The 18388-nt window shown below is 40.2% G+C and overlaps 1 protein-coding gene and 1 long non-coding RNA gene across 8 annotated transcripts in view; one reads left to right on the forward strand and one right to left on the reverse strand.

Annotated features, from left to right (window-relative positions):
* The window catches only part of LOC135232436 (uncharacterized), a 34146-nt gene that overhangs the window by 4422 nt on the left and 11336 nt on the right, over positions 1–18388 (forward strand). For 4 of the 7 annotated variants that reach the window (XR_010323015.1, XR_010323012.1, XR_010323014.1 and 1 more), the window contains exon 2: positions 5019–5483. This is a non-coding gene — a long non-coding RNA (uncharacterized LOC135232436). Of the gene's footprint in view, positions 1–5018; positions 5484–8921; positions 14849–18388 lie in introns of those variants that run through there. The other 3 variants (XR_010323013.1, XR_010323018.1, XR_010323017.1) reach the window with 3 other exon arrangements.
* GARNL3 (GTPase activating Rap/RanGAP domain like 3) overlaps positions 1–18388 on the reverse strand; it is a 149304-nt gene that overhangs the window by 2604 nt on the left and 128312 nt on the right. Inside the window, exons 23-27 of the mRNA XM_003407721.4 lie at positions 7300–7407; positions 5358–5476; positions 2933–3071; positions 1957–2172; positions 791–917 (exon numbers count right to left, since the gene is read on the reverse strand). Of these exons, the coding sequence (XP_003407769.2) occupies positions 791–917; positions 1957–2172; positions 2933–3071; positions 5358–5476; positions 7300–7407 (709 nt within the window). The remainder of the gene's footprint in view (positions 1–790; positions 918–1956; positions 2173–2932; positions 3072–5357; positions 5477–7299; positions 7408–18388) is intronic.

The following is an 18388-nucleotide window of genomic DNA, read 5'->3' on the forward strand; positions in this document are numbered from 1 at the left end:
ATTAGAACATGAAGTTCATAAATATTTGTTGAATTTAGAGCATGACTGCATGCTTCTCCTCCCTGAGCCAGGTTGATGAGACTTGGCTCAGCCTTCCCTGGTGTTTGAGACAGCCTTGTCCCAGGTGTGAGGTAGCTGGCACCTCTTGTTCTTACTGAGTTCATTTGCATCACATGTCACCCTGGAATGCTCTAATTGGTTCCTTGTTGGGCTTCCCCACTGGCCTGCTAGCCCACTGAAGGCAAGAACAGAGTCTTAGTCATCTCCATATGCCCGATGCCCAACTCAATGTCAGGCATTCCAAGAATGTGTGTTAAATGAATCAGTGAAGCTTTGGACATGGGCCCTGTTACAGGAGCACAGATAATGTTGCTTAAAGGATCTATGGCACAAATATTCATTGGTATGTGATACTGAATGGCCATCTAGAAAGGCTGTACCTGTTCATGTTCCCCTGAGAAGTGTTGGAGAGTATCTATTTCCCTGCACTCTTACTGAACCTTTTTGTTTTTAAAAACCTCTGTCAATTTAGTGAGCAACAACAACAAAAAAGTCTCAATATATTTTAATGAGCATTTGTTTGACTGTTAGTGAGGTTGCCTATTTGTCCGAGCCCCTCCCTGGTAGGCTCTGCTCCTCAGAGGACCTGACGCTGACCCTCTGCTGTGGTTGGTCATCAGGGCCAACCCCCAGCATCATCCGTCGGCAGAAAGAGCCTCCTGGGTGGTGCTATGACTCACAGGGCTACCACCCTGAGCAGGGGCTGCTGGGGGATGCTCCCCCTCTTTACCTGTCACTGCTAGTTGATCTCACTGTCCCTGGCTTGGGACCTCCTTGGTTTTCTTCTAACCGTTTCCGGGGTTTTGATTTGGCCTTTGGTGCTCCTTCGGACCTGGGTCCACCTTCATCCGAGAGGCCTGGATTGCAGGAGAGAATTGTAGCTCAGAGGATCATTACCACAGGGTTCAACATGCCACTTGATTTTGCCTTTATTTTGTTCCCATAAATCTGAACAAAATGCTCTATAATAGTCTAGGCTTTTCACAATTTTCATGGTGCTTTACGTTTCTCTGGACTGCTCTTCTGTCTGTATACTGAGAGAGAAAGGGCAAAACAAATACATCTCATCCGTACTATCCCCACGGACCTGTCCCATGGTCTATGGCTGGGAGAAGTGATGACTGAAACAGGCATAAGTAAGAACGTGGTAAACTTAAACTTTTAGATACACAAATATAAAATGTTTTCTGAGAACTGCGGGATATAAATCCTTCCAGACACTTTTCTAGGAAATCACACATATAAAAATCCATTGCCGTTGAGTTCATTTTGACTCACAGCCACCCTATAGGACAGAGTAGAACATCCCCATAATGTTTCCAAATTGTAATCTTTATGGAAGCAGACTGCCACATCCTTCTCTTGCAGAGCAGCTGGTAGGTTCGAACTGCCAACTTTTCAGTTAGTAGCTGAACGCTTTAACCACTGTGCTACAGGGCTCCTTTATACATATATAAATAATTTAAAAAAACTTATCACACTAGACGTATTGTTTTATAAACTGCCTTTCCTCCCCCACCCCCTTAACATGGTTTGGGCAGCTTTCTACACCAGTAAATACACATCTGCACATCCCTGGCAGCACAGTGGTTAAGGGCTCAGCTGCTAACCAAAGGTCGGCAGTTTGAATCCCCCAGCCACTCCTTGGAAACCCTGTGGGGCAGTTCTACTCTGTCCTATAAGGTCGCTATGAGTTGGAATCAACTCCACGGCAATGGGTTTCACATCACTGCTGGTGGGTAAACTGTACAGTATCCTTGACGTAGATGTACTATAATTGATTTATGAGAAAGTTTCTTCATCAACTCGTTGTTTTTGAGGATGACAAATATCCAAAGATAAAACCAATGGATATCTTTACCAACAGTGAAAACACAAAAGATCAAGAGCTATTACCCAGCAGTTCCCTGCGGGTCCTGCTTGCTATTTCCTTAATCTCCATACGAGACAGAGACAAGGAATGAGTGACAGGAATGGCAGCGATGCCAACACCGATGGAAGTGGGTGGAGTGATGACCTTGGAGACTAAGGGAGATTTCAGAGGTCGCTCGATGCTTCTGCCAACAAGGTTTCTGAGTGGAATCTTGTACAGATTTTTGAACTGAATTTCACCTGCAATATGATTTAGAAAAGAACATCAGAACTTTAAGTTTAAGCTATTTACAAGAGACCAATTTCTGATTCCTCAACATAGCTATGAAGGAAGATTTTATGCCACCCGCTGATCTCCCAAGTCTCATGATGAACCGTTCACTGACGGTGCCTGATGGCACTGTGTTTTCCAAGGGCATTGTTTTCATGTATAAGTCAGATAAAATGCAACCACAGATACCAGGAAAAAAGACTAGACAAGAAAAGCAAAAAGCTGCAGCAAACCCAGCAGCACAGCTGCCCTGTTTGGGAAGCTTTGTGCTTAACCGGAACCATGAGCAATAAAAATAATTGATGTGGTAAGAAATTATGAAAACCACTGTGTTGAAGGCAATGCGGTAACCACAGCAAAGGCCTTTGGATCCATAGGCAAAGCCAGTTAGAGTGAAAGGCTGGGTGTGCTCAGTAATGTTTAGGTTTTATTACTATATGCTTTTAGCTATAAAACCCCACTAGAAGGAAAAGTAACTTTGCTCTTGCAAGTCAGAAATTCTCTAGCTCTTAACTCCCTTCTTCCCATTAAAACAATTTTTTCATAAGAAATTTAAAAATCATCACAAGGTGTGTTAATGCAACTGATACATTCAGACTACAAGGTTTTTTTTTTTTAATGGCTTTAAATAATGACTTCTTTAGGCAGTAATTGCATTTGATAATGAATCAGAGAAACAAGAATGGATTAAAAATATCTATGAACAGGACAATAAAAGCTAGACCTCACCTTCCCCCAGGGAAGAAGGAAATACTGGAGTATCTCGGCCTGGGGGTGTCTGAGGAGAATTGTGGGCACTGGCCCCCTTGGAGCTGCCTCCAGATGAGACCTCATTTACAGCCGCAGTTGCTGTGAAGTATATATCCGACTAGGAAGAAAGGAAATATTACAGTGGTGCCTGGCATCCCAGGCCCTGTATCCGCTGGCCCTCCCACCATCCCTTAGCTGCTACATCCCTTGGAGCGTGCAGTACAGGACCGGGTGCCTAGGTGGGGGCTTCCTGAGTAAAGCCGGGCGCGCTAGTTAGCCTTTGCCTGAGAATTGAGTTCTCCACTACTTTTCCTTATCTCTTTGTTGACACACAATAGAAAGCAGTCAGTTTTGCACACATCTTCTGCAAACACAGACACAACTGACAGTTTCCTAAGGGGGACCTCAGGCTCCTGGAGTGTTAGAACTAGCAGGGCCTTCCGGGATTCAGTCAGCCCCATTTTACAGCTGAGGAAAGCGATGATTCATGCACTGACTCAGCAAGTACACACGCACACCCAAACGTGCTGGCTTCGGCGGGAACGGCGGCAGTGTGCCGGGGCTAGCGTGTACCGACGCAGGAGAGCTGAGCTTCAGGAATGGTGCAAGCTGGCTGTTAAACATAGCTATTATTAAAATTACATAAACTTTAATAACTTATATTAAAACAATGGCAATAAACATAAAAACTCATCACTTCCTAATTATTTAACTACCCTTTCCTATTATCTATTCCCCTGAAATTATTTACATCCGTAGTATCTGTTGTGGAAATACTATCGACTGGCAGCTACTGGGCGTCTCTTCCTAATACTATGCTCAGTGGCGTCACACTGATAGCTTGAAATTAATCATGGTGGGACTGTTTACACCATGGAAATTGGCAAATGCTACAAATCAGAGCTTGATTTGTTGCTTTGTCGATTGTGAAGACTTAAGAAGTGATGGAGAAGACATAAATGATGAAGGTAATGAAACATAAAAGGAAGGATCCCTGGTGCGCAATGGTTCAGCGCTCAGCTGCTAACCAAAAGGTTGCTGGTTCGAACCCTGCCAGCTGCACTATGGGAGAAAGGCTTTGTGATATGCTCCCGTAAAGATTAAAAAACAGCCTAGAAAATCCCATGGGACAGTTCTACTCTGTCATGTGGGGTCACTATGAGTCGAAATCAACTCAACAGCACCTAACAACAAAAGTATGTTGAGTCTAGTACTGAGGCTGAAAGAAGTTTTGGTTTAATGAATATGATTTGCACAGGGGCAAGAAATAGTTTAATAGTAGATCACATATCAGATTAAATGACAAAAAGAATTAGCGAATTGAGATATAACTCCAATTTTAAAATTATTATTGAATTGTACCCACGGGTTGGCTACAGGTACAAGAGTTCATCAAAAGTTAACAAAAGCATTCTGTGAGAACCATTTGGCTAAATGGACTTTATGATAAAAAGCATTGTGTATTTTGTTCTTTGTAAATTGTGAGCTACACAGCCTTTATATCAGTGAAATTTATAATCAGCTAATGTGTGTATACACATACACACACACGTGCGACATCCCTTTTTTGGAGAGCTGGTGGTTAAACGTTTACCGGCATACCACTGGTGCTATGTTAGAGAATAAGCCAGCACAGTCCCTGCTCTCGCAGACTGTCAGTGTAGCTGGGAAGGCAGACAAGTAAGCAGTCACCACCAAATTTAATAAATGTCAGGACTGAGGATGTGCCATGGTGGGGGAGCAGCTGGGGGACCAGCCCAGGGAAGACTATGTGGGGCTAATTCAGGGGAACGGACTAGAACAAGACCTTCTGGACTGTGTGCCAGCGATAGAAGATACCTTGGGAAGTCACAGTCGTACCTGCATGTCTTGATTTCACTCAACACTTGCATTATTAGACTTGGATTTATCATTATTTCATGGGATACAAACTCAAATTGAGGATAGAAGCAGCAAAGGAAGAAAGAGGTGTTGCAAGCTCTTTTTTAAAAAAAAAAAATTAAAAAAAAACTATTTTTTTGCAAGCTCTTTTATAAAAAAAAAATTTTTTTTTTTTTTTTAATAGACTTGGAATGTCCTCTGGTACAACACTGACATGAAAAACTGGCCCACTCTCTGACTGGGGAGTTCTCCGTTCAGCTGAGCGCTGCCAACCACCAAATCACTGAGTAACTCTATTAACAAAACTAAGGAAGAGCATTTTGAAGCCTAAGAAGGTCACACAAGAAAACCCAACCAGTCCGTTTTCAGCTGCTTCATCTCCCGTCCGGCATTTTGACACCCAGTGGTGGTATTATCATCAGTCTAACTCAGTGAGGTGCAGTTTCAGTGCTTGCCTGAAATCTCGTGGTGCTTGGGGCTCCAAAGGCCCCTCAGTCAGAAATAAGATCCCAGTTCTACTCACTCTGGAGGCCACAAGCTGAAGCTGAGGCACAACTGCTGTGTGGACCAGGTTCCCATTCACCACCAGGCGGATCTCCATGGAGTCGGTGGTGAAGGCCAGGAGGTACGGGAAAGCACAGACTGCAAGGTAACAGGGCGTGTCAGATCTCAGCCCAGTGGCTTCGTGGTAGTGGCGGCATCGCAGCTGTCTCACATTCATCCTGACTTCTCCAGAAACTTCCATCTTTCACATCCCCCTGGTTGCTTCTCTTCTTCCTTCAAATGTGCATATCCCCCCAATTCTAAGATAACCTTCACTGAATCTAGCCACCTCCTCTTCTCCCCTTAATTGGCAAACTTCTGCCTCTAGTAGTGCACTGTCTCCATTTCTCATCACCATTTTTTCCTCCTGAAATTCTGTAAACTGATCTTCTGGCGGCGTACCCATTAAAATCCTGTGAGACTTTCTGCCTGTTGTCCAGACTGCAGCTTGACATACCCTTTCCTTTGGCTCGTGCCATCTGCCTGGAAACCCTTTCCCTCACTTATTCTTCTAGGCTCAGGCCAGGTCCCTGTGACACCTGGCCACTCTTCCTCTATGTGCCCCTGTCTGTTAGGGCAGTGGCTATGACTTATTCCTCACTGTCCCTCCCATACATTGGGTCCAACGGGTTTGTTATTTGTTAAAGGATAGCCCTTCTTCTTGAAATAGTTCTTATGATACACTGACTCCTGGGCCCTGCACCTGTCCTCGTTTCCCTCTGATCACACTTTTGTGTTTTTTACCGGCCTCTTCATGTTGTCGCTCTGACCTTCATCCTGGCCCTGTCTCAGCACACTCTCCCTTGGTGAACTCATCTGCTCTCTTGGCTTCACCCTAGTGATTTCTGTCTACCACATGTATGCCTCTAGCCTTGACCTCTCCAGTGACCTCCAGTGTTATAGCTCAAAACCTGGAAATCATTTTCAAATCTTCCCTTTCTTTTTTACCATATCGGTCTTGAAAGCATGGCACATCTTCCCAGTATCTCTAGGATTGGTCTCTCTGCTCTCCTCTCAAAACTATTAATTGCCACAGCATGGATGAAACTTGCAGACATTATGCTGATCAAAATAAGTCAGACACAAAAGAACAAATACTGTATGATATCACTTATATGAAATAAGCAAATATATAGAAACCAAAGTAATTAGTGGGTACGGGAGAGGGTTTTTGTTTGGAGTGCACTGTAGGTATGTTAAGGGTAATGTGATAGGTAGGAAAAAGAGAGGGAAAATGGGTGTACAACTTGAAGAATGTAATCAATGTCACTGAAATATACATCTAGAAATTGATGAAATGTATGTGTTGTATGTATATTACAAAAAAGCAAAAAAAAAAACTATTATTGTTTTCATGTCAACAAATACTTTTGAAGAAAACGGTACTAACTGGAACATTCTTGCTTCTCATCTGACTCTAAAAAGGCTGTAGATTGTGAACCATAAAAGCAAAGCACAACTACGCCTGTCATGACTTTGAGTGGTAGGCAAAGTACTGGAGGAAGCAATTTCTGTGATTCTAGACTTTTCAAAATATATGAGAATGGCACTGAATGCATTGTGCTTCTCTCCCAAGTTGATCTGGGTTTTAAGGCTGGAGACTTTAACGAGCAAATGTACAGTTCTGGAATTTTAGAAAAAGGAAAATGAGGCCCAGAGAAATGAAATGAGGTACTGAAAGATAACCAAGGGCTAAAAAATGACATTTATGCTCAGGCCCTGAGAACAACTAGGAGGAACAAGTAAAAGACAACAGCCCTAAAAACAAAATTTTAAAAAAGAAAAAGAATACTTTGAGAACTAACCATACTCACATAATTTATGGCAATTTTGCAGTAAGCCATCAAGTTTTCTTGTATGTGATTGAACCGTTCAAATTTATCTATGAAGAAGGAGAGTATTATGATAAAGGTTTTTCTTACCAATGGCATAAGGAGCCTGGTTCCAACAGAACTGGAAATCTGATGCAGAGGGTTGAACCAAAAAAGAGCCACCATTAAATGGGCAAACCTTTTTATAGATGCAATTGTCTGCAATGAAACAAGAGCAATTCATTTTTGTTAGAGAGAACTTAGATCATTGTAATTAGATAAATGAAAAATGAACAAGGACAGCATCCTATCTGCTAATTTTTTTTACACAGCCCAATGAGTATTATCCTAATGCTAGATTCTTAGGGTTCAGAAGGCATTCTAAGCAAGAATATAACTACTAAAAATAATAATAGCTGCCATTTTTTTTTTTGGAAAATTTACTATATGCCAGGAACTGAGCTTTAAAAACATTATTCCATTAAGCTATACAACTTTATTAAGTAGGTACTATTTTTATGCTAACTTCAGATGAGAAAACAGCAACTAGGAAAGGTGAAGTAATTTGTCCAAAGACTCACAAGCACTACATGGGGAGGCAGCATTTGAACACAGATCTGTGTGATTCCAGAGCCTGTGTGCTTCATCCTGATACAATACTGTATTTTCACGCTTGTGAAAGATCAAGAAGGAACACTTTATGACAGGCCCTGGGTGGAGGAGGCCCTCCTGTAATGCCTTCATACTCCAAGCCTCACTCAGGACAAGTGTGGTGAGAGCCATATACTCCCCACCATCATTTTACTACAAAAACTTGAAGCCATGTGCGTGTATCACCTTGGTGAACCAGAACCAGCATCAGATTCCCACCAACCACCCACTGCCGTCGAGTCGATGATTAAGGCCAGGTTAATTCAGTTACCCTATTCCTGGCCTGCTCTGGTGGTGCAGTGGTTAAGTGTTTGGCTGCTAACCAAAAAATCGGCAGTTGAAGTCCACAAGCTGCTCCTTGGAAACCCTATGGGGCAGGTCTGCTCTGTCCTGTAGGGTCGCTATGGGTCGGAATCAACTCGAAGGCAATGTTTGTTTTTTTTTTGCCTGCTCTAAGTTATAAACACAAGGCCATGTTTTTCAGATTTCTCTTAGAGTGAGAAAGTCCATGTAGAAACCAGGGCTTTGAACTGGTTCTATGCCCTGCTGAGAATCTGCATTTCTAACAAGTTCCCAGGAAGTTATACCTAAGAATCACCTTAAGATCTTGTTAAAATGTAGATTCTGATTCAGTATATCTGGGGTGGAAATGCAGATTCTCAGCAGGGCACTTGTTAGAAATGCAAATTCTCAGCAGGGGCTCAAACTGGAACAAACCAGTTTGAAGTCCTGGTAGACACCAAAAACCTGTTGCAGTCGAGTTGATTCTGCCTCATAGCGACCCTATAGGACGGGGTAGAACTGCCCCATAGGGTTTTCAAGGAGTAGCTGGTGGATTGGAACTGCTGACCTTTTGGTTAACAGCCAAACTCATAACCACGATACCACCAGGCCCTTTTTATTCCAAAAGTCCACCATGTTTTAGCCATTCAATTTTATTATTTTTTAAAATAGCTTTATTGAGATCTAGTTTATACACCATAAAATCACTCACTTTAAGTGTACAATTTAAGAATTTTAGTATATTTACAGAACTGTGTAATATCACCACGGTCTAACTGTGGAACATTTTCATCACCCAGGGAGAAGCCTCTGCCCGCTCCTTTTTTGGTCATGTCATATAAATGGATTCACACAACATGTGGCCTTTTGTGTCTGGCTTCTTTCACTGAGCAGTGTTTTTGAGGTCCATCCAAGTGTCAGATGGCTTCGCAGTATCCCGTTGCCTGGATATACCATATTTTGTTTATCTATTCACCAGGTGATGATGAACATTTGGGTTGCTTCCACTTTTTGCTATTTGTGAATAAAGCTGCTATGAATATTTATGTACAAATCTCTGTGTAGACATATGTTTTTGTTTCTCTTGAGTAGATACTTAGGAGTAGAATTTTTGAGTCATATGGTAAGTCATACAGTTTTATTTTGTTCAGAATGTTATTTACTGCTGAATACTTATTTTGTATCTAACATATTTTTGTTGAAGAGAATTTGAGAAGCAAAGACAAACACAAAGAAGAAAATAAAAAATTATCTGATTCACAACCTTACCTCCCAGAGATAACCACTGATAACCTTAGCTCCTTCTCCTTCCAGCATTTTTATTAAGAATAATTAAATAACGATAATAAAAATAAAGAAGTAAAAATTCTAAGAAAAAATGGAATTGAGCTTCCAAGAAATAGTTTGCTTTTTCCATTCTACCGTATATTTTCTTCTCTGTCCTTAAATATTTTTCAAGAGTGCTAGTGTTTAAATTACCATATGGCATTTCAGTATTTGGATGCAACAAAAATGTATTTGCCAGTCCCCTACTGTTTTCATTTAGTTTGTCTCCAAAGCATTCTGCTTTAGAAATGATGCTGTAACAGACAGAATCCATCTTTTACCGTTTGCTGGTTATTTCTTAAATAATTGCTGGGGAGTAGATTGGGTAGGTCAATTTAAAAATGTTGACATATCTCACCAAATTCTCCCCTAGAGAGGCTGTACCAGCCAGACCACCTCCAGCAGTGCAGAGCCCATGACTACCAGTCTCTGCCAATTTGAGACAAATTTAGTGCCTGGGATAATTTGCATTTTAAAATCCTCAGTGAAGCACAGTAAGTTCATTTTCCACCCTTACTGGGAAGCTGTGTTTCTTCTTTTGTGAATTACCTGCACATGTTCTTTGCCCGCTTTCTATGGGTGCTCACATCTTTATCTTATTATCAATGATAGTAATCCTTTTGGAAACATCACAGATACTTTTCTCAGTTTGGTATTTCTCTCTTAATTTTGTTTGTTTTTTGGGGGCACAAAGATTTAAATTTTTTATGTAATCAAACCTTTGAAACCTCATACATGGTTTCAAAGCAGGTGTTATCCTTAGAAAGGCCCTCTGCACTGTTAAGATTTCATACATAGCTGTCCAAATTTTCTTTTACTAATTCCAGGATTTTACTTTTCATATTTCACATTTAATCCATTTTGGACTTAGGGCAGAGGCATAAATTTACTTTTTCCAAGTTTATCCAGTTGTCCCAACATTGTTGTTGTTGTTAGGTGCCATCGAGTCAAATCCGACTCATAGCGACCCTATGTACAACAGAATAAAACACTGCCATGTCCTGGGCCATCCTCAATCGTTGCTATGCTTAAGCCTACTGTTGCAGCAACTGAGTCAATCTCATTGAGGGTTTTCCTGTTTTTCACTGACCCTTTACTTTACTAAGCATGATGTCCTTCTCCAGGGACTGATCTCTCCTGACAACATGTCCAAAGTATGTGAGATGTAGTCTCGCCATCCTTGCCTCTAAGGAGCATTCTGGTTCTATTTCTTCCACGACAGATTTGTTCATTCTTTTAGCAATCCATGGTATATTCAATATTCTTCTCCAACACCACAATTCAAAGGTGTCAACTCTTCTTCGGTCTTCTTTATTCATCATCCAGATTTTACAAGCATAGGAGGTGACTGAAACACCATGGCTTGGGTCAGGCGCACCTTAGTCTTCAAGGTGAAGACTTTACTTTTCAACACTTTAAAGAGGTCTTTTGCAGCAGATTTGCCCAATGCAACGCGTCTTTTGATTTTTTTCCCCAGAGTGGGAAAGAATTTATTTATGTAAAATTTTTACTGTGCTTTAAGTCAAAGTTTACAAACCAAGTCAATCTCTCATACAAAAACTTATATACACCTTGCTATATACTCCTAGTTGCTCTCCCTCTAATGAGACAGCACCCTCCTTCCCTCCACACTCTATTTTTGTGTCCATTCGACCAGCTTCTGACCCCCTCTGCCCTCTCATCTCCTCTCCAGACAGGAGCTGCCCACATAGTCTCATGTGTCTATTTGATCCAAGAAGCTCAGTCTTCATCAGTATCATTTTCTATCCCATAGTCTAGTCCAATCCCTGTCTGAAGAGTTGACTTTGGGAATGGTTCCTCTCTTGGGCTAACAGAAGGTCTGGGGACCATGACCTCTGGGGCCCTTCTAGTCTCAGTCAGACTGTTAAGTCTGGTCTTTTTATGAGAATTTGAGGTCTGCATCTCACTGCTCTCCTTTTTCCTCAGGAGTTCTCTGTTGTGTTCCCTGTCAGGGCAGTCACTGGTTGTAGCTGGACACCATCTAGTTCTTCTGGTCTCAGGCTGATGTAGTGTTTGGTTTATGTGCCCCTTTCTGTCTCTTGGGTTCATAATCACCTTGTGTCTTTGGTGTTCCTCATTCTCCTTTGCTCCACTGGGTTGAGACCAATTGATGCATCTTAGATGGCCGCTTGCTAGCGTTTAAGGCTCCAGATGCCAGTCGCCAAAGTGGGATGCAGAATGTTTTCTTAATAGATTTTATTATGCCAGTTGACTCAGATGTCCCCTGAAACCATGGTCCCCAAACCCCCGCCCTGCTATGCTGGCCTTCGAAGCGTTCAGTTTATTCAGGAAACTTCTTTGCTTTTGGTTTAGTCCAGTTGTGCTGACCTCTCCTGTATTGTGTGTTGTCTTTCCCTTTACCTAAAATAGTTCTTATCTACTATCTAATTAGTGAAAACCCCTCTCCATCCCTCTCCACTCTCGTAACCATCATCGTAAACATTCCCTGTTTAAACTATTTTTTGAGTTCTTATAATAGTGGTCTCAGACAATATTTGTCGTTTTGCAACTGACTAATTTCACTCAGCATAATGCCTTCCAGATTCTTCTATGTTATGAAATGTTTCACAGATTCATCACTGTTCTTTATCGATGGGTAATATTCCATTGTGTGAATATACCATAATTTATTTATCCATTCATCTGCTGATGGGCATTTTGGTTGCTTCCATGTTTTTGCTATTGTAAACAATGCTGCAGTGAACATGGGTGTGCATGTATCTGTTTGTGTAAAAGCTCTTATTTCTCTAGGATATATTCCAAGGAGTGGGATGGCTGGATCGTATGGCATTTCTATTTCTAGCTTTTTAAGGAAATGCCAAATCGATTTCCAAATGGTTGTACCATTTTACATTCCTACCAGCAGTGTATGTGTCCCAGTCTTTCCACAACCTCTCCAACGTTTATTATTTTGTGTTTTTTGGATTAATGCCAGCCTTGTTAGAGTGAGATAGAATCTCCTTGTAGTTTTGATTTGCATTTCTCTAATGGCTAATGATCGTGAGCATTTCCTCATGTGTCTGTTAGCTACCTGAATGTCTTCTCTAGTGAAGTGCCTGTTCATATCCTTTGCCCATTTTTTAATTGGGTTGTGTTTTTGTAGTTGAGTTTTTACAGTGTCATGTAGATTTTAGAGATCAGACGCTGATCGGAAATGTCATAGCTAAAATCTTTTTCCCAGCCTGTAGGTAATCTTTTTACTCTTTTGGTGAAGTCTTTGGATGAGCATAGGTGTTCGATTTTTAGGAGCTCCCAGTTACCTCGTTTCTCTTCTGGTATATGTGCATTGTTAGTAATGTTTGTATACTGTTCATGCCATGTATTACGGCTCCTAGTGTTGTCCCTATTTTTCCTTCCATGATCTTTATCGTTTTAGATTTTATATTTCGGTCTTTGATCCAGCATGGTGTGAAGTATGGGTCTTGTTTCATTTTTTTGTAGATGGGTATCCAGTTATGCCAGTACCATTTGTTAAAGAGACTGTCTTTTCCCCAGTTAATGGACTTTGGGCCTTTGTCAAGTATTAGCTGCTTATAGTGGGATGAATTTACAACTGGATTCTCAATTCCATTGGTCTATGTATCCGCTGTTGTACCAGTACCAGGCTGTTTTGACTACCGTGGCGGTATAATAGGCTCTAAACTTAGGTAGTGTGAAGCCTCCCTCTTTGTTCTTCTTCAATAATGCTTTACTTATCCAGGTCCTCTTCCCTTTCCCTATGAAGTTGGTGATTTTTTTCTCCATCTCGTTAAAAAATGCCATTGGAATCTGGATCAGGATTGCATTGTATCTGTAGACCGCTTTGGTCTCCACAATGTTTGTTGAGTCTTCCTATCCATGAGCAAGGTATGTTTTTCCACTTAATGTAGATCTCTCTTGGTTTCTTGCAGTAGTGTCTGGTAGTTTTCTTTGTATAGGTCTTTTACATCTCTGCCTGCATTTATTCCTAAGTATTTTATCTTCTTGGGGGCTATTGTAAATGGTATTGATTTGGTGATTTCCTCTTTGAAGTTCTCTTTGTTGGTATAGAGGAATTCAGCTGATTTTTGTATGTTTATCTTGTATCCTGATACTTTGCTGAAATCTTCTATTAGTTCTAATAATTTCCTTGTGGATTCTTTGGGGTTTTCTGTGTGTAAGATCATATCTTCTGCAGAGATACTTTTACATCTTCCTTACCAATTTAGATGCCTCCCCCCCTCCCCCTTTTTTTTTTCTAGCCTACCTGCTCTGGCTAGGACCTCTAGCACAATGTCGAACAAGAGTGGTAATAAAGGGCATCCTTGTCTGGTTCCCATTCTCAAGGGGAGTGCTTTCAGACCGTCTCCATTTAGGATGCTGTTGGCTGTTGGGTTTGTATAAATGCCCTTCATTATGTTGAAGAATTGCCCTTCTATTACTATTTTGCTGAGAGTTTTTATCATGAATGGGTGTTGGACTTTGTCGAATGCCTTTTCAGCATTAATTGATAAGATCATGTGGTTCTTGTATTTTGTTTTATTTATGTGATGGATTACACTGATTGTTTTCCTAATGTTGAACCATCCTGCATACCTGGTATGAATCCCACTTGATTGTGGTGAATTATTTTTTTGATATGTTGTTGAATTCTGTTGGCTAGAATTTTGTTGAGGATTTTTGCATCTATGTTCATGAGGGATACTGGTTTGTAATTTTCTTTTTTTGTGATGTCTTTACCTGGCTTTGGTATCAGGGTTATGCTGGCTTCATAGAATGGGTTTAGAAGTATTCCATCCTTTTCTATTCTCTGAGATACCTTTAGTGGTAGTGGTGTTAACTGTTCTCTGAAAGTTTGGTAGAATTCTCCACTGAAGCCATCAGGGCCAGGGCTTTTTTTGTTGTTGGTGTTGGGAGTTTTTTAATTACCTTTTCGATCTCTTCTTTTGTTATAGGTTTATTTAGTTGTTCTACCTCTGTTTGTGTTAGTTTAGGTAGGTAGTGTGTTCCTAGAAATTTGTTCATTTCCTCTAGGTTTTCATCATTAGAGTACAATTTTTCACAGTATTCTGTTATGATTCTTTTAATTTCAGTTGGGTCTATTGTGATATTGCCCATCTCTTTTCTTATTCGGGTTATTTGGTTGCTCTCCTGTTTTTCTTTTGTCAGTTTGGCCAGTGGTTTATCGATTTTGTTGATCTTTTCAAAGAACCAGCTTTTGGTCTTGTTAACCCTTTCAATTGTCCTGTTCTCTATTTCATTTAATTCTGCTCTAATTTTTATTATTTGCTTTCTTCTGGTGCCTAAGGGCTTCTTTTGCCGCTCTCTTTCTATCTGTCCAAGTTGTCGGGCTAATGTTTTGATTTTGGCCCTTTTTTCTTTTTGGATGTGTGTATTTAATGCTATAAATTGACCTCTGAGCTCTGCTTTTTTTTTTTTTTTGTTGGGAGTTTTTTGATTACCGTTTCAATCTCTTTTTTTGGTATGGGTCTATTTAGTTGTTCTACTTCTGAATGTGTTAGTTTAGGTAGGTAGTGTTTTTCCAGGAATTCATCCATTTCTTCTAGGTTTTCAAATTTGTTAGAGTACAATTTTTCATAATAATCTGAAATGATTCTTTTAATTTCATTTGGTTCTGTTGTGATGTGGTCCTTCTCGTTTCTTATTCGGGTTATTTGTTTCCTTTCCTGTATTTCTTTAGTCAGTCTAGCCAATGGTTTATCAATTTAGTTAATTTTTTCAAAGAACCAGCTTTTGGCTTTGTTAATTCTTTCAATTGTTTTTCTGTTCTCTAATTCAGTTCAGCTCTAATTTTTATTATTTGTTTTCTTCTGGTGCCTGATGGATTCTTTTGTTGCTCAGTTTCTATTTGTTCAAGTTGTAGGGACAGTTCTCTGATTTTGGCTCTTTCTTCTTTTTGTATGTGTGCATTTATTGATATAAATTGGCCTCTGAGCACTGCTTTTGCTGTGTCCCAGAGGTTTTGATAGGAAGTATTTTCATTCTCGTTGCTTTCTATGAATTTCCTTATTCCCTCCTTGATGTCTTCTATAACCCAGTCTTTTTTCAGGAGGGTATCGTTCATTTTCCAAGTATTTGATTTCTTTTCCCTAGTTTTTATGTTATTGATCTCTAGTTTTATTGCCTTGTGGTCTGAGAAGATGCTTTGTAATATTTCGATGTTTTGGACTCTGCAAAGGTTTGTTTTATGACCTAATATGTGGTCTATTCTAGAGAATGTTCCATGTGCACTAGAAAAAAAAGTATATTTTGCAGCAGTTGGGTGGAGAGTTCTGTATAAGTCCATGAGGTCAAGTTGGTTGATTGTTGTAATTAGATCTTCCGTGTCTCTGTTGAGCTTCTTACTGGATGTCCTGTCCTTCTCCGAAAGTGGTGTGTTGAAGTCTCCTACTATAATTGTGGAGGTATCTATCTCGCTTTTCAATTCTGTTAAAATTTGATTTATGTGTCTTGCAGCCCTGTCATTGGGTGCATAAATATTTAATATGGTTATGTCTTCCTGATCAATTGTCCCTTTTATCATTATATAGTGTCCTTCTTTATCCTTTGTGGTGGATTTAAGTCTAAAGTCTATTTTGTCAGAAATTAATATTGCTACTCCTCTTCTTTTTTGCTTATTGTTGCTTGATATACTTTTTTCCATCCTTTGAGTTTTAGTTTGTTTGTGTCTCTAAGTCTAAGGTGTGTCTCTTGTAGGCAGCATATAGATGGATCATGTTTCTTTATCCAGTCTGTGACTCTCTGTCTCTTTATTAGTGCATTTAGTCTATTTACATTCAGGGTAATTATAGATAAATAAGTTTTTAGTGCTGTCATTTTGATGCCTTTTTATGTGTGTTGTTGACAATTTCATTTTTCCACATACTTTTTTGTGCTGAGGCGTTTTTCTTAGTAAATTGTGAGATCCTCATTTTCATAGTGCTTGACTTTATGTTAGTTGAGTCGTTACGTTTTTCTTGGTTTTTATCTTGAGTTATAGAGTTGTTATACCTTTTTGTGGTTACCTTATTATTTACCCCTATTTTTCTAAGTAAAAACCTAACTTGTATCGTTCTATATCGCCTTGTATCACTCTCCATATGGCAGTTCAATGCCTCCTGTATTTAGTCCCTCTTTTTGATTATTGTGATCTTTTACCTATTGACTTCCATGATTCCCTGTTATGTGTATTTTTTTTTTTTAATTAATCTTAATTTGTTTGTTTTTGTGATTTCCCTATTTGAGTTGATATCAGGCCGTTCTGTTTTGTGACCTTGTGTTGTGCTGATATCTGATATTATTGGTTCTCTGACCAAACAATATCCTTTAGTATTTCTTGTAGCTTTGGTTCGGTTTTTGCAAATTCTGTAAACTTGTGTTTGTCTGTAAATATCTTAATTTCGCCTTCATATTTCAGAGAGAGTTTTGCTGGATATATGATCCTTGGCTGGCAGTTTTTCTCCTTCAGTGTTCTGTATATGTCGTCCCATTCCCTTCTTGCCTGCATGGTTTCTGCTGAGTAGTCAGAACATATTCTTATTGATTCTCCCTTGAAGGAAACCTTTCTTTTCTCCCTGGCTGCTTTTAAAATTTTCTGTTTATCTTTGGTTTTGGTGAGTTTGATGATAATACGTCTTGGTGTTTTTCTTTTTGTATCAATCTTAAATGGGGTTCGATGAGCATCTTGGATAGATATCCTTTCGTCTTTCATGATGTCAGGGAAGTTTTCTGTCAGGAGTTCTTCAACTATTTTCTCTGTGTTTTCTGTCCCCCCTCCCTGTTCTGGGACTCCAATCACCCGCAGGTTATCCTTCTTTATAGAGTCCCACATAATTCTTAGGGTTTCTTCATTTTTTTTTAATTCTTTTATCTGATTTTTTTTCAGCTATGTTGGTGTTGATTCCCTGGTCCTCCAGATGTCCCACTCTGCATTCTAATTGCTCGAGTCTGCTCCTCTGACTTCCTAGTGCCTTGTCTAATTCTGTTATTTTATTGTTAATCTTTTGGATTTCTACATGTTGTCTCTCTATGGATTCTTGCAACTTATTAATTTTTCCACTATGTTCTTGAATAATCTTTTTGAGTTCTTCAACAGTTTTATCAGTGTGTTCCTTGGCTTTTTCTGCAGTTATCCTAATTTCATTTGTGATATCATTAAGCATTCTGTAAATTAGTTTTTTATATTCTGTATCTGATAATTCCAAGATTGTATCTTCATTTGGGAAAGATTTTGATTCTTTTGTTTGGGGGGGTTGGAGAAGCTGTCATGGTCTGCTTCTTTAAGTGGTTTGATATGGATTGTTGTCTCCGAGCCATCACTGGGAAACTAGTTTTTCCAGAAAATCCACTAAAAAAAAAATGCAGTCAGATCCCTATCAGAGTTCTCCGTCTGGCTCAGGCTATTCAGATGTTAATGAAGCTGCCTGCGTCCAGTCCAAATCCCTGCGGGACGGTTCCCCGGCTCAGACGCTGCTCTTTCTGCTCCAAGACCAGTCACTGCCTCCCGGGGACTTCTCCTACCGGTTGCGTCCCACGCCGCCCGTGGAACCGGCTGGTCCCCCTCCCGGGGTTAGTTCAGGGGGGTGGAGCAGCTCTCTGTGCTTCTGCCCTATCTGACTGGTATGCTGGCTCCAGGCTCTGGAAACAATCGCTGCTTCCCCGTATTAGTTCGTTCTCCGTCTCTAAATCTGTGTTTGTTGTTCAGGGTTCGTAGATTGTTATGTATGTGATCGATTCACTTGTTTTTCCGTGTCTTTGTTGTAAGAGGGATCCGAGGTAGCGTCTGCCTAGTCCGCCATCTTGGCTCCGCCTCCTGAGCTCTGCTTTTTTGCTGTGCCCAAAGGTTCTGGTAGGATGTGTTTTCATTCTCATTTGATTTTGTAAATTTCTCTATTCTGTCCTTAGTTTCTTTTATAACCCAGTAGTTTTTGAGCAAGGTGTTGTTCAGTTTCCATGTGTTTGA

This window comes from Loxodonta africana, chromosome 9, assembly GCF_030014295.1.
Source record: "Loxodonta africana isolate mLoxAfr1 chromosome 9, mLoxAfr1.hap2, whole genome shotgun sequence".
Classification (NCBI taxonomy): domain Eukaryota; kingdom Metazoa; phylum Chordata; class Mammalia; order Proboscidea; family Elephantidae; genus Loxodonta; species Loxodonta africana.